The sequence below is a fragment of the Poromitra crassiceps genome (assembly GCF_964638095.1).
Source record: "Poromitra crassiceps genome assembly, chromosome: 2".
NCBI classification, from domain to species: Eukaryota; Metazoa; Chordata; class Actinopteri; order Beryciformes; family Melamphaidae; genus Poromitra; species Poromitra crassiceps.
Genome location: NC_139624.1, coordinates 122,703,328 through 122,720,059, shown reverse-complemented (window position 1 = coordinate 122,720,059; position 16,732 = coordinate 122,703,328). Strand labels below are relative to the sequence as shown.

Below are 16,732 nucleotides of genomic sequence, written 5' to 3'. Positions count from 1 at the left end.
ACACGTGTCAAGTTCTTCGAGTCATAAATGTGTAATAAACATTGTGTTGGTTTGGCGTCTATTCAAATGTTGAACGTTTCCAGTGTTTTGAGCTTAGAACATTGTGATAGAACTTATGTCATCCCCATGATCAATTGTCTCATCACTTTTTGCAGCGATGTTTGAGTTGATACCTTTTGTTGTTACACAGATTTGCTGCAAGATTTAAGCATTTTTGACAACTCAAGAATTGATAAAAGAAAATGGTGGGTGGGTTTTTTTTTTTTTTTTTTTTTGTGTGCAAAATCTCTCCAAAATACCACTTTAAGACACAAGACCTCGAGAAACACAATAGAAAAATGCATGCAGTGATTTGGTATTAAAAAGAATGACATTTGGAGATTTCTGTAAGAATTTCATTTTTCAGCGATTGTTATCAAGCACTTCTCTTCTGGAAATTGCTCAGAAACCCCCTTATTGCCAATATACATAGGAAAGCCATATGTGATTCTAAAGTTTCATGAGGCTGTGAATATCCTAGAGGTCACAATAGGTCATTTTATACAGTGAGGTCAACTTTCGGATAATTGTCTCACTAACATCACTATATACTAGGGGTGGGAATCACCAGATTTTTTTTTAACCTTTATTTATACAGGGGGAGTGTCACTGAGAGCAACGCTCTCTTTTTCAGGAGCGCCCTGTTCACATTCACACACACATTCATACCTGGAAGCTGACCAGTACAACCACAGTCTGATCTGCTGGCCACTGAGCAGCTCCACTGGAGCAGTTGGGGTTAAGGGCCTTGCTCAAGGGTGGGGCAAGCGCTGCCTTTTCACTTTCCCCACCCAGATTTATCCTGCCGGTCCCGGGGATTGAACCGACGACCTTCTGGTGACAAGCTCGCTTCTCTAACCATTGGGCCACCACTGCCCCAGATGCCCACAATACGATACTAAAACGATACTTGAGTCACGATACGATAGTATTGCGATATCGCCGATATTGCGATATATTGAATATTGCGATATATTGAATATTGCGATATTTCGATATATTTTGCGATTTCTTACTTTTTCAACTGCAAATGATGTCCCCAAAGGAAAACTTTGTCAACATCTGGTTTAAGAACAATTTTCCAGTCTGTACATCTGACTTCAACCATTTTATTGCAGCAACATTGTCAAGTAGACAGACCAACAACTTTCATAAAGTCATGTCATAGTTGCATGCACCTGACAAACTGAACTGTTTGTTACAGTCTACTTACAGTCCACTTACAGACTGGATGTGTGTGTGGACTACTGTAGGTAGTTTTTGAACAATGCAACTTCACTTCACTTGCACAAAACATCTTGTGCAGCCCACTCAGTAACTGGAGAATTTGTAAATTATTGTTATGACAAAACTGTTACTGTTAAAACAAAATGAAAATATGCTACCGTTTGTTTACTGCTGGCCTTGGAACTAAAGTGTATAGTAGCCCGGTGGCCTGGCATGGCCTGCAAATATTATTATTATTTTTTGCAATATCGATACTTGGCGTCCAAATATCGATACAATATCGTCAGGCAAAATATCGCGATACTATGGTGTATCGATCCCCCCCCCCCCCCACCCCTACTATATACAGTCTATGAGCATCACACATGTATACACTGGGCTCATTGAATCAACAAGAGACTCAGCTTTCCAGTGAGATCCAATTCATGCACTGTTTAGGGACCCCAGTAAGTAGAAATATTACAATAGAATAGGCTAAAATAACATATTTGGACTGTGTGCATTTTTTGGGGGCCAAACACTGCATAGAATTAGCATAAAGTGGGCATGTCTGTAACCCATTCTCATTCAGATATCTTGAGCTGAGAGGCCAAGGGACCCCTTTGAAAATGGCCATGCCTATATGGTCTATATGTGGTCTATTTATGGCCTGTGCCTAGAGCCAGCCCTGAGTATTGCTAAGTGTTTGTGAGTGGCTATGCTGGCTGGCTGGTGAACCTTCAGAACCCTCTGACACTTCACCATCTTTTCTAAAGCTGAGGGATGTAGTTGCTGCCTTAAAATCCAGCGCTGGTGAGATCCAGGCAGTGCATGTTTCAGGACTCAAATGTCTTTGTTTTTCTCTTCAAGCTTAATCCTTTGGAGAGGAAACACCATTTACAATAGTTTTTTTAATGTTTTTACAATTCAACCAGACATTATAGACACCAGCTATTTATTTGTGTGTTACTGTTTGGTTTCTGGTGGACCTTTCTTTGTAGTAATGAGTTAATTTGATCACTTAAGCCATGTTACTAAAACACTTTCTCATTTCTAAAAAAACAAGCTTTCCGTTTCACCTGCTCAGTCTAGGCAATGACTGATAGTGTAGCTTTACTGCCTTTGTGTGTGTGTGTGTGTGTGTGTGTGTGTGTGTGTGTGTGTGTGTGTGTGTGCGAGTGTGTGTGTGCGAATGTGTGTGTGTGTGTGTGTGTGTGTGTGTGTGTGTGTGTGTGTGTGTGTGTGTGTGTGTGAGAGAGAGAGAGAGAGAGAGAGAGCAAGTTCTATGTACATGTGGGTGTGGTGCTCATCTCCTGTTTGTTTGTGACCTGCAATGCCATGAAGAATACTGCAGGTGGCGCCACCTCCAGGCCTACTACACCGTGGCAAAGAGACCCTCGGGTTGGAGCCAATGCTGACACAGTTTACTTTTATTTATCCGGGGAAAGTTGACGACCCCAACCTGCTTCACAGTCACACCGTTTCACACCTTCTCACTGGTGCAGCTTGCTGTGATACGTATACAATGTATGGTGTGTGTGTGTGTGTGTGTGTGTGTGTGTGTGTGTGTGTGTGTGTGTGTGTGTGCGCGCGTGTGTGTGCGTGTGCGTGTGTGTGCGCGCGTGTGTCTGTGTGTGTGTGTGTGTGTGTGTGTGTGTGTTGTGTGTGTGTGTGTGTTAAAGACCCCCCTACCTCGTCTCACCACGATACCTCAGGGCATTGGGCTTGCGGTCACTGTTGCATTCGATGTTGAAGCTATACTGAGGGGTGCGTTCAGACACACAGATGCTGTGGCTGAGGGGTGCGTTCAGACACACAGATGCTGTGGTGCGTTCAGACACACAGATGCTGTGGCTGAGGGGTGCGTTCAGACACACAGATGCTGTGGTGCGTTCAGACACACACATGAATGCTACTTTAGACTGACTTTGGTTTTGGTGTTGCATTTTTTTGGATTTTTGTCTTCAGTAACTGCAGGCAAGGTCTCATCACTCAGGAAGCTGTGAAGTTGGAAGTCTGCAGAACCTTTGTCTCTCGGATGATTTTGGAGTTAATTCAGTTTTAAATTGTTTAAAAGACTAACCTGATCTGTGTAAAAACAGGCGCATATGCAAGTGGTTATTGAATACCTCATTTATCAATTTTATGTTGTTTTTGGCTTGTACAATGCTCCGTATATTAATTCATCTGTCGGGTTTGTGCATATTTTTGTACTGTTATTATGGACATGATAATGATATTACTTATAGTTTTCTCTTTGATTAAAACAAACAAAAATAGGACAAAACACATGAATGCTTGTAAAAACTGGTTTGTGCTGATTGAGGAGCACTTTTCCAAAGTGGTTTTCACACATTCAGTTTTGTTCACATTAGTAATATAAAGATATGGTTCTCAGGGCTTTAAACTTGTATGTCATGATAAAGTTTTACTTTATATCTTATTTGTGTGTATTTTGTTCTTTTTTTTCTTCAAATTTGCATTTGAGCTCCATGATGGTCACAGTTGTTAACTGAACACATTCACAGGCGTGTGGCCCGTTATCTGGAAACAGTTGGTGGGTTGCTGCAAAACCAAGATAACACCGGCCAGTGAAACACACAGACAGCTGCTACAGCTCTGCTCCTACATGTAGCTGCTGATATCATCTTTTCAAATAGCCTATCAAATACATGTGCATTGCGCAACTCACCACTCACTTCCTCTTACTAACACCTTACCTCTTACTAACACCTTACCTCTTACTAACACCCAGTGAATGTAGACCACAGACCAGCCTGTTTCTGTCATCAAGTTAGTCACATCCCCCTAAAGGCTTGTCTCTTGACATATGAGTATGGTTATTCCACCCCCGGTTATATGACGCATCCTGGTTTTGAGGAGTGCTTAAACATCTACCACATTAGTCAAACACATGAGTCAAAAGGAGGGGGCTTTGTGAAGACCCTCAGGAACTCTCATACAGTACCTACCTGCTCTTTGGAAAGATTGCATTGCAACCAAATGGGGACAGACCCCTTTGTTTGGGGAACGTTCCACTGCATCAGTGTGGTATCTAGTTTCTAAATGTCTCTAACCAGAGAAGACGGCTTCTTTTTAAATCAGCAGTGCCTTGCTTCATACTAAAAGTTCAACATGTTAACTCCTCGCTGTCCTGTGCAGCCAGTCTTCTGGCCACTGGGCGGCTTCACACCTTTTTTTATGTCTTGCTCACGAGCGTTGAAATGATTTGTAATAATCACTCTCCTCCCCCAGATTTCAGATCACCTGTCCAAGCAAACATTTCACAATTGCAGTTTCACTGTGTGATGTTGACACCTCAGCCCCGTCACAAATCTTTCACCACAAGGCCATAAATGGATCATAAAAATACATAAAACTCTTCTGGAAGAATTTGAAAGTGTTCATAATTTTTATGAATATGCCACTCTTTCAGACAGAGAGAGATAAACAGTCAAATGTGTGAGCGAAAGAGAGAGAGCAAGAGAGACTGAGTTAGAGGTCTGACTATATATACAATTGAGAATGTGGGCTGTTTCAAGTTCTGTGTTCAGCTATGCCGTTTTACGTGCGATCGGGCTGAAACCTTTTGGGTGTGTAAAGGTCACCTATGCGGGTGACCTATGGGGCCAGATTTTTTAATTAGGGCAGATGAATTGCCCCAAGGCTATATAGTTCAGTGGTGATGTCATACATAGGCATTGTGACATCACTGATGATGTCATCAGTGACACACAGGAGAGACTGAGGGAGATAGAGAGAGTGAGACATTGCACGCGCGAGGCCACGCGGTGGCTGAGCTGCGTATGCAAGGGCCAGCTCAGTGAGCTGCAGGGCGGGCGAGCCTAGGCATTAAGCATGTGAGATGTCTAGTTAAATATAAGCAGACTGCAAGTGGTCAAACAGGCTTTTATTGTTTGTTAGATAATCAGCTTGGAAGGCACTTAAATATAGTGCAAATTACATCACATGAAACACTGTCAAATACCCAAAATAAAGTGCTAAAGATTCCTTAATACAGTGCAACCAGTCAAACAAAGTTCAAAGTTAGGAAGCGATTCGATTGGTGGTACGGTGGTACAGTGGTGAGCGCTGTCGCCTCACAGCTCGAAGGTCCTGGGTTCGATTCCCACCTGGGACGCTGTGAACGCTGAAGGAATGCGTGCCCGTCCGCATGTCCTCGAGTGCCCACCGCCCGGGTGGGGTCGTCAAACGGGCCTTTCTGTGTGGAGTTTGCATGTTCTCCCCGTGCCTCCTGGGGGTTTCCTTCATAATAGGAACCCCCTTCACCAAAACATGCAAGATCCTGGTCGCTGATGTGGTTCCTCCTCTGGTCGTTAAGGGCGCCTGTTCGGAGGGAGGGGAACTCGTTGGAATAGCGTGATCCTCCCACGTGCTATGTCGTACCGGTGAAGCTTTCCCTGTCAGGTGAAAAGAAGCGCTGGCTAACTGCCCATGTCTCGGAGGAAGCATGGAGCCAGTTTTCGGCTCTACCCAGATCGGCAGAGGGTGGAGCAGCAACCAGGTTAAATAAATTAAAATTAGTACTAATGGGGGATAAAAATGGGATAAAAAATCGGGGGGGGAAAAGAAAGCGATTCATATCTACATACAAATTATGTCCTTAATACAGTTCAATCAGTCAAACAAAGTTCAAAGTTAGGAAGCGATTCATATCTACATACAAATGAACTCCCAGAGGAATCATACTTCACGCTCAATAAGATCAAAACACATCATTCTCTCTGCTGAGTCTCACTACATTGTTTGACTGAAAAATAAGGATGGCTTAAATAAGATGGCTGAACCTCATATTTCAACTTCTTCAGCATGAGTCAGCCCATATAATCTCTATGGGCTGACTCACCAAGGGACGGTGCTGCGGCTCTAGGATTGGGGAGTCTAGAGCAGGTACATAGACGTCTGTTCAGATGTTACGTTGAATCCCTGATCCTGTCTGCCTGGGCTGGGCTAGCAGCTAAATGCTAACTCTGCTGCATTGGAAGAATCTGTATTTGAAACTGTATCTATTGTACTGTACAAAGTGCACTCTGTTCTTTTTTCAATTGAGCAATGGATTTCGACAGGAATACAGGAAATGGCTTAAAATAGCTGCAGTAATAAAGCTTGCCAAGCAAGTTTGAGGTAGTATGCAAGGTAGGAAGTTAACATGATGGTAAAATACTAAAGGGTAAAATTGACTGCATTTATATAGCGCTTTTATCCAAAGCGCTTTACAATGTGCCTACATTCACCCATTCACACACCGAGGGCGGCCAGCTGCCACGCAGGGTGCTGCCACAGCCATCGGGAGCAATTTGGGGTTCAGTGTCTTGCCCAAGGACACTTCGACATGCGGACTGGAGGAGCCGGGGATCGACCCACCGACCTTCTGATTAGTGGACGACCCGCTCTACCTCCTGAGCCACAGTCGTCCCACATGATGCAATACACGTTCAAAAGAATGTATTGTAATACAAGACTTGGATGATGGGCTGCACAATTCATCACGTACATGTATGATCATAGATGGCCATTTTCATTTCCACAATCACTAGTAGAAGGTTGGCATAGTGGCAATATAAGAGCATTGATAAAATGTTCCACTCGCCGTTGAAAATATTTTACGCTATTGCAGTCGATGTCAAGATGCTGATATAGTGCCATAAAATCAATCCTGATCACAATTTCTAGCAAAATAATCTGGATGATCATGTCAGTCATCATAACTGTGCAGCCCTATAGCTACTGTATTGTTATTGTACAGATACCTGGAGCTAACAACACAGACTCATGATCACCGCAGCCAGCAGATAAACCCAGGCCAGTGGGCTGCATGCCTGGCCTGCTCCGTTGTGGATCAGGTCTAGGCGGTACTTTGCCAGGGTTCTTCTGTAGCCCATCTCCTCCATCACACAGCTGTAGGTGCCCTCCTGCTCTGGACCCATGCTGTCAATGAGAAGGAGGCACTGCTGCTTCGTTGGGCTGCAGGGTATTATTGCAGTTCCATGATGCCAAGCGTACGTAGCATGGTGGGACGACACCGGGCACCGAAGGAAATACTTTGACCCCAAGAGAAGTGTGACACCTTCTGCATCTCCTCCAATCCTATCAGAAGAGCTGGTAAGCACTGAAAACACAACACAAGGATGTCTGGTTGTTGTTTGCTAGATTAGTGTTTATATTGATTGATTGATTGATTGAAGTTTATTTCAAATATGCAACAACAACAAACAATAAGTACAGATAGCCTTAAGCCATTAAAATATATAAATGTATGAAAGAAACACAAAGATCAAACTCAATTTTGTCATTACATAATATTTGAAAAGGAGTGGGAAGAAGTATACTTATTTAATCCCACCCCCTTTCCTCAAATCATAATTTACTAATTTCAAAACGATATACTTGTACTTATATAGATATATATATATATATATATATCTATATATATATAGATATATATATATACTTATATAGATATAAGGTTTTACAGTGGAAGGATTTCAGAGGCAGATGTGTGAAACAAAATGCTCAACAGCAATATTGCCATTTGGCAGGTAGTTCTCATGGGCGGAGTCAGTGCTGTGTTAATATTAATGGTGATATTTCCCTGCCAATCAGGTGCAGTGACCAGCCAAGTAGCAATTTCATTGGGTGCCAGCAGATCTTTTTCCATCTGCGCCAGTTCTATCACACTTGGGTGTAACCAACAGATTTTTGGTAATATTGTGACCAGAGACGGTAGCGCAGGCTCACAGCAGCCAGTGGCACACCTGTTGTAAAAAGCATTGTATGAGGAGGAATAAATTGTATAGGTGTGGTAGGAGCCAATCAAATTCCTCTCATCCCTTTTAAAACCGTGCTGCCATCAGAGTCAAAGCTATGTGTTGTCTGCTTTGACATCTCACCTTTCCCACCTCTTTGCTTCTGGCACACCATGCAATTCCCATTCTCCACATCCTGCAGTGTTCCACTGTGAAATGAAAAGTGCATTTGAGTTGAGCAAGATCTACATGTGAAGTAGGGATGTAACCATAACCAGTTTTAATGATAACCGTGATAAAATTCCTTACGATAACCGTAGCGTTTAAAATTTTAATTATAATTCAAACCGTGGTACCGTGATTACCGTGGTACCGTGATTACAGTGCTTTGAAAAACATGGTAAATACTGTCCATCATCAACCAAAGTTGGCAACAGTCTCCCGGATGCAAACGTGCAGCCTTGGAGACATGATTTCAGTGAGTGTATCAATCCTTTTTGGGTCTCAGTTTTCAATATAAAATGTTTTAAAATGATTTCAGTGAGTTTCTCTCTACTTTTGAACATTTTTAGCAATTTTTTACGAATACCGTGATAATACGATAACCGTGATCATTTTGGTCACGATAATCGTGATGTGAAATTTTCATACCGTCACAGCTCTACTGTGAAGCAGAGCTGAAGTACTCGAGTCCGGTCTTGAGTGTGAGGGATCTCGAGAGCCCCTCCTCACACTGCAGGCAAAAGTGGGCCAAATCTGAATTCCCCAGGCCCCCCCCCCCCCCCTCTCCCCCCGTAAGTGACTCAGGTCTGTTTTTTCCATGACCGTGTGAACAGTACAAATCACACAGAATCTGATCTTTTCAAATGTGACATCCTCTGTGCCACTTCTGAGTTCCTCATTTCACTTCAGTACATGTCATCATAATACAAATCTTTTAGATAACACTAAGGTTACTATGGTTACAACCAGACAATTGTCCAAGTCCCTCTGATCCGAGTCCCAAGCGAGTCTCAAGTCAATTGGTCCCGAGTCTCAAGCAAGTCCCAAGTCTTTCCTTTTGTCGGCAAGTCATGTTATTAATAATAATAATAATGATTGGATTTATATAGCGCTTTTCTAGACACCCAAAGCGCTTCACAGGAATCATTATTCATTCACACCATTCGTACCAGTGGTGGTAAGCTACGGGTGATGTAGCCACAGCTGCCCTGGGGAAGACTGACGGAAGCGTGGCAGCCATTTCGCGCCTACGGCCCCTCCGACCACCACCAACATTCATAGACATTCATACCCATTCATACGATCTTACCATCTTATTTCAAGTCAAGTCTCGAGTCGACGAGTCATAGGTTATGTCAAGTCAAGTCGAGTCAAAGATTGTCAATTCAAGTCCCTCACAAGTCGAGTCGAGTCACAGGTTAGAAGAAATGACAAGGCAGAGATTATTTAGGCTGCAGACGTGCGCGTTCACGTGAATACGTGCTTGTTGCCAAGCAACACACTTCTCTCAGACGAGCTCGAGACAGCTGACAGACAGCTCCAACTCAGATCAGACTTATAGAGTTGTATTCAAAGCATAGAAACGTTCTCAAAGCTCAATTTAACAGCGCCAACACAAGCAGTTTGATCACAAGTGCAATCAGTACTGAATGCGATGGCAGACTGCGCACTGCAGGCAGTTGACGAAGTCAGGAAGAAATGGAAAGATCTTCCGACGCATCAGCTTTTAAAAACCTGCCGACGAGCGGAGGTCCTGCGCCCAAAACGTCTATATTTACAGCACATATCGATCGATATTTTTGGAGAAGATTCCGGCCGCATCACGCGCAGATCAAGATGAGACAGCTGTCAGTGAGTACGCCTTGGGTGTAACTTTTACGCCTGCTCCATACCAGACGTAAAAGTTACACCCAGGCGCAGCGCATACAGGGCTTAATACTACATGGTGCACTAGTCATAAAATTAAGTTAGTCGTAACTTTGAGTTCTACGTTGGACGTAGAGTTACACCTAGGCGTACGCCCAGCTGGTGCACTCGGCTGATCTTGTCACAAGTCCGAGTCGAGTTTCGAGTCATTTTCTTCCAAGTCCGAGTCGAGTTTCAAGTATTTACCTTCAAAGTCCGAGTCGGAAGTCGTCAAATTTGCGACTCGAGCCGACTCGAGTCCGAGTCCCTATGACTCGAGTCCAATTGTCTGGTTACAACACAACCAACAAAACAGGAAGACAACGTCAGCAAAACTGTGCAGGATCTATATTGTGTGTATCAGAATTTCCACCAACTGAACGACTACAGGAAAGAAGGGTGGTGACAGAGTGGTCTCGCTTACCGTTTAAAGACACCATCCACTAACCACAACTATAACATACCAGTGCTATTGCATGTGGTCATGTTTCTCAAAACTAAGACGACATTTCACACCAACTCTCTTGGTTCCTGTCAGAAGGGGATGTTGCTACTTCTCTTTTGTCACAAACAGTGTGGCATCTTCCTGCTTTGTGCCATAAAGTCATCTATCTTTGTATCATTGAAAACTCAATGATACAAATAAAACTCAAAACTCAACTGAACCCCCCCCGCCCCCCCATAAAACTGTAACTCATATCTAATTTAATGCCTGTTTAACTGGGACTGTAAATTCATGTAGATTCTCTGCACATTTAATGTCTATTTAACTCAGTCTGTAAATCTCATGTAAATTCAACGTAAATTCATATTTATCATCCACAGAACACTTCACCACTCATGTACATATTGTATATATTTAATTGATTTGATTGCACTTGCAACTTTGTGATTGTCTTTAGTTATCTTCCTACTTCTTATCTCTGTATATTGATGTAACCGCTACGCTGCATACAGACACTAAGACAAATTCCTCGTATGTAACTTGCATACTGAGGCAATAAAAGTGATTCTGATTCTGATTGAGCAATCCAGCACATTTCCTGCCAAATTGGACCTGGTGGCACATCATGTAAAAGGCACTGTAGGCTGCCAACCATGTGGTCACGATGGCCTTGTTTGTTTACAGAAATTATACTTATGTCTCTAAATAAATAATGGCAATGAAAAATAAAATTCTACATCTAGCATCCTTAAGTGGAAATAAAGAATTTCACTCCAAAACGCTCCATCTCCAAATTGAAATATTGCCACCTGAAATTCATTAAGTCTTACTAATTAGCAGGTTAACATTTTGGTTGGCTATCAACTTGACATGACATGAACATGAGTTATGATTGTAGCTTTATGGCAGAAATAATTTTCTAAGATGTGTGTTTTTTTGTTGGTTTTTTGGTCGAGAGGTAGAATGAAGTAGCCTGGTTAACACCAGAGCAATCTAGTAAGAGAGTGGCGTCAGCGGAGGTCCAAAATGCGTGACTCAGTAGCCAATGAACAGCCAGGAATGGGTCTCGCGCTACGTTTGAATGCTAAAATAAAGCTGACGATATACAATTTGATTCTTTAAACGTCAGACTTTTTCAAAGTACATCACAAACTGCAACTCGACAGCGCTCCTTAATCCAGAACCTTACTTCCAGGAACTCTTGAGAGTAAAAAAACGGGTCCAATTGGAGTGAATGGTGATGTCGCGACTCTTCTATATACACGGCTCTGGTTAAAACCATTCTGTTTGGTTCTGTGGATCCGTCTGGCCTCCTGCCCGGGGCGGGTGTTTTCAGAAACAAAGTGTACAGGCCAATCAGGGACCTGCCTTGTAGTTGACATCATAATCGACCAATCAGGAACGCCACTGGCAAAACAGTTAGTTGCTGCCTCCATGGCTCTCCGGCTGGAACAGTAGCATCAACGTTTGTCGAGTTTACACAACCATAAGTGCAGTTATTGCAGAAATAGACTCAATAAAGATGGATCCACAGAAGGAAACTATGTGAGTTCACCGCTCCGGATGGTTTTAAGCAGGCTAAGAATGAAGATCTCCAAATGTCTTACGGTGTATGAGGGGTACAGTGGGTGCTGTTCCACCCGCAGTAGGGATCTCTGGCCAGGATGCATTCCTCACAGCTGTCTCCATAGTGGCCACAGCTCCCCACGTCCAGCTGGACCAGTTCACTGCTGCTTCTCACATAGAGCTTCCTCTGCAGGGTTAGACGGATACAGCTTAGCAGATACATGGCACCTATATTGGCTTTTTAATCAAAACTGGATATTGGACAGTCAATATTGTCCAGGGGTTCCTCCCTGATCATAGATACACAAAAACAGTGTGAATTCTTTTTTTAATCAGTTTTAGCCACGCTCAATTCCCTGCAGCTCACCCGCTACGTGGGCTCTCATATGCAGCTCTCATATGCAGCTCGGTTGCTGTGTGGCCTCACCTGCTCTATTGGCACAATTGCTTAAAGTCGAACTGAACCCGTAGTGGCGCGTGGGTCGGAGTCCGTTTCAGACTGAAAACATAACTTGTCTGAGATGACAGGTTGAGAGGCGGGTCATAGTAGCATGTTGATGATTTGATTTGACAATTCTGGGGACTGGCTTTGGCATTGGCCAATCCTGGCGTGTTCCACCCCCAAATCGAGTGGGATTCAGCGTGTTGTCGTGCTACGCGAGTGGGATCCGCCGAGTACCAGCATCCAGCTGATTCTGTGCGGAACGAGCGGACAATCCGATGCATGAGTGCTGCCCGCCCGCCTGGAATCTCTGAGGGGCGACCCCTGACAACCAGGCTCTCAGGCGCGCGCCATTATCGCTATTGCAGTAAATACAATATTCCTGGAATGCAAGTTTTAACGAGCCAGTTACATTTCTTTGCATTCTCAGACATTACCGTTTGATTTATTTAGTATGTTCCATACAATTGGCCAAGTTAGTAGTTAGTTTATGGGCTAGAAATTCTGCCAGATGACAGCCACTAGGCACCATTTTCTCCTTCATTTGGAAGAGAAAATGATCCTGAAATGAAGATTTGATTGACAGCTGCCATGTCGTGATATGATTGGTTGAAATGGGGTAGAAATCTGATAGTACTAGGTGACGTCAGCAAACTGTAGATTACTGTTATGAATGAAATCTTGAAAAATTAACTTTTGATGTGAATAAGTGTAAAAAACTAAAGAAATTCAATTTTTGAGATTTTTTTGGCATACATTATTAAATAGGTGCACTGAATACCCAGGTATTTTCAACTAAAAGAAAAGAAAACTCATTTTTGGGTTCAGCTCAACTTTAACTTCGCATCACTGATGACATCACAATTGCTCGAGTGACCATCACTGATCACATCATGGAGTGCTCAAGTGACATCACTCACATTTGCCCAACTTCGCATCACTGATGATGTCAGTGTGTGAAAGAAAAGTAGAGTCCGCACATTGACAGATGATGTCATAGACACTGTGACATCATCAGTGACATCATTACTGACCAGAATCATCACAAATCTCACAATGTGCGACCAAAATCACAGACAGACACTTGCTCATATTTTAGACTTATTTCGTATGCATTAAAGTCTTACAAATCATTGTAGACTACAGAAGGGGGGGGGGCGCACACCCCCCAATCACCATCAACGGCACAGTGGTGGAAAGGGTGGACAGCTTCAAGTACCTGGGAGTCAATATCCACCAGGACCTGACATGGGCCAACCACACCGCCACTGTTGTCAAAAAGGCCCAACAGCGACTACACGGACTCAGACGCCTGAAGAAATTCGGGCTAAGGCCAAAAATCCTCAGGGACTTCTACAGAGGCACCATTGAAAGCCTGCTGACTGGCTGCTTCACCACCTGGTACGGGAACTGCACCACCATGGACCGCAGGGCGCTAAGAAGGGTGAGGCGCGCGGCCCAGCACGTAACAGGATGTGAGCTGCCAGAACTGCATGAACTGTACAACCAGCGGTCCCTCAGGAGGTCCCTGAAGATCATCAAAGACACAAACCACCCCCACAACAGTCTGCTCTCCCTGCTACCCTCAGGGAGGAGATACATGGTCCCAAGAGCACGCACAAATCGCTTGAGGGACAGTTTCTTCTCGCAGGCCACGAGACTCCTTAACATATACAAATAGTGTAGTAGCCGCACTGCAGCTGCTACCATCACGTACGACTAATGTTCAATAGTATGTTAATTAGGCATATGCTATTTGCACCTAACAGAATGTTATTATGTTTAATTATGTTTAATTATGTTTAAAGTATGTTCATGCCATTTGCACATATGTGCAGTGAATACACCACTGTCTGTGGCGTGTCTTACTGCTTTATTGCTTGTTGCCTCTTGTTTTTATTTTATTTTTTATTTTTTGCACTATGTTGTAACAGAGTCTACAGCACAAGAATTTCACACGTGATACTTGTACCATGGAGTGACAATAAAAATCTTGAATCTTGAATCTACAAGAGCCCTTCAGTTCCTAGATGTGTGTAGTAGGGAGTGGTGGGTGTGTGGGTAGCTAGATGTGTGTAGTAGGGAGTGGTGTGTGTGTGTGTAGCTAGATGTGTGTAGTAGGGAGTGGTGGGTGTGTGTGTAGCTAGATGTGTGTAGTAGGGAGTGGTGTGTGTGTGTGTAAGCATGTCTGACTCACAGTGGTGGGCTGAAGCATCATGGTGAGGATGTGGTCAGGCTGGCAGAAGGGTTGATACTCAGTGATGAAAAACGCCTTGGTGTTCGTCTCCACAGCCTTGTGAACTCTTCCATTCTCTGTGGGGAAGCATACCGGTAATATGATGTAATATAGCACTGACAGAGGAGGATTTTTGCACTCATATGCCCTGTTATATTTGTACTATGTTGTAAACGGAGTCCACAGCACAAGAATTTCACACGTGATACTTGTACCATGGAGTGACAATAAATTTTTTTGAATCTTGAATCTTGAATGAGTAAGCGTCCTACCCACCAGGCCACACACCCACCCAGCCAGCCAGCCACACACATCCTTTAAACTTGTACTATCCTCATGGGGACCATAATGAGTACATGCGTTCCCTCTCCCCTGAACCTAACCATAACCTCATCCTAATTCTAACCTGAACCTAACCTTAACCTAATCCTAATCCTAATCCGAGCTTTAGCTGTGTACTATACAGTCAATTTTGCCTTTTATTAAGATATGAAGTAACGTTATTTTACACGAGTAGCCCACAGGGAATGTGTACAGATAAGAACTGATCACCGAAAACGGAGGTTTGGCATTATTTTTTCTGTGCTGTTATGACATGGAGATAGAGACAACAAGCTAACACTGTTAGCTATTAGCCTTGGTTTGTAAGGTACCCCGTTGTGAATTAACTTTGTGTTCTGTTGTGATTGTCTATTGTCTAATAAACGATTTTAAATGATTTGCTCTGTGCGTGATTCCAATTCAGTTCCATGACAGTATTGTACAGTGGCTGCTGTAAGCATGATGCGGGGGACAGTGATAAGTGATTGTTGTTTAACACAGTGAGTTTGATATGACTTCTTGTCAAATTACAAAGTCAAAGTGCAGTAAACATTTTACTAACAAGGTCAGGCAAGCACATCGTTATTGCTTTTATATGATCTTGGTTGTGATCAAGTCAAGGGAACTGGCATCCAGTGTGTGTAGATCAGTGATACTCAACTTGCGGCCCGCGCTGTTTTTTTTTTCTCTCTCTTTTTTTTTTAGTGCACCTGAACGCAACATGCAAGATACCCGCTGAATAAGTGTCCAAATGTTCATGTCATTCTGGCCAATACTCCACTTCTGTTATAGCATTTCAATCTGGAATATGGAATATCTTTCAATAAGCTCTGATTTAGCTGCTAAATTGTCAAATACCGCCGTCTGCTCGCTACCCAGGCACTTATGTATGTACTTAACCTAACTAACTTAACCTAACTAACTATCCGGTGTGCACAACATTGTCAGACTAAACTTCGGCTGACACCCCAAAAACCTACAATCCGCTACAGAAAAATGTATATTGATTGTTTATTAACTGGCCCCTGGCCTCCTATCATTTCACGAAAGTGGCCCCCGGGCAAAGCAAGTTGAGTATCCCTGGTGTAGATGTTCTCCATTGCTCCATAAAAAAAACATTATCCCATTTTCATAAACCTTGATAAGGTAACGAGGTAACTTCAGGTTTAACCCTAGGTTTGCCGTACCACAACGTTAGTTAACTTCTTACTGAGATAGATCACCATAGCAACTTATGCTCTACGGCTAACTTGCTTTGTAGCAGGTTAAGTTCAGAGGATAAGATCAAAACCCATGAAAGACCCACCTTCTTACCAATCAGCTCTTTGGAAACAGCGAGTCGCCATTCATATGGTCCCCATATGAAAAATACATTGCATTCAAAAGAAAAGAAAAAGAACAAAGAAAAAAAAACATATGGCTCCTGTTGAATTAATCGAGGACTGAAGCCTTGTACTTGTTGCAGGCTACATAATTAAATTAAGCCCTACTTACCACTTTGGAATATGTTTTTATATATTCATTTTTGTGCTCTCAAGTAGGCTAGATACGTTTGACCCCGTCGATCGATTGCAGCTGAATAGTGAGTGGAGAAATATCACTAAACCGGTGTAAAAAGGTTACATAAACGTCTCTAAAGCGCACGGAGCAACAGAGCTGAGGCTGACGTTGGGTTGGACATGGTCATACATGCTAGAATAGCCTACTACATCTAAGCAATTTAATAGGGGATCGCCTGCACACAGAGATTATTCATATCTAGGCTACTCCTGCATTTTGCAGCTGCAACTGTGTTGCTTTTA

The 16,732-nt window shown here is 43.1% G+C and overlaps 1 protein-coding gene across 2 annotated transcripts in view; it reads right to left on the bottom strand.

Annotated features, from left to right (window-relative positions):
* Window positions 1-5,198: 5,198 nt before the first annotated feature.
* The window catches only part of LOC310795752 (semaphorin-7A-like), a 33,874-nt gene continuing 22,340 nt past the window's right edge, over window positions 5,199-16,732 (bottom strand). Inside the window, exons 11-14 of one of the 2 annotated variants that reach the window (XM_083657824.1) lie at window positions 14,571-14,686; window positions 11,973-12,118; window positions 8,157-8,221; window positions 5,199-7,375 (exon numbers count right to left, since the gene is read on the bottom strand). In XM_083657824.1, coding sequence (XP_083513950.1) covers window positions 7,023-7,375; window positions 8,157-8,221; window positions 11,973-12,118; window positions 14,571-14,686 — 680 coding nt within the window. In that variant the 3' untranslated portion in view covers window positions 5,199-7,022. The remainder of the gene's footprint in view (window positions 7,376-8,156; window positions 8,222-11,972; window positions 12,119-14,570; window positions 14,687-16,732) is intronic. The other variant, XM_083657825.1, reaches the window with a different exon arrangement.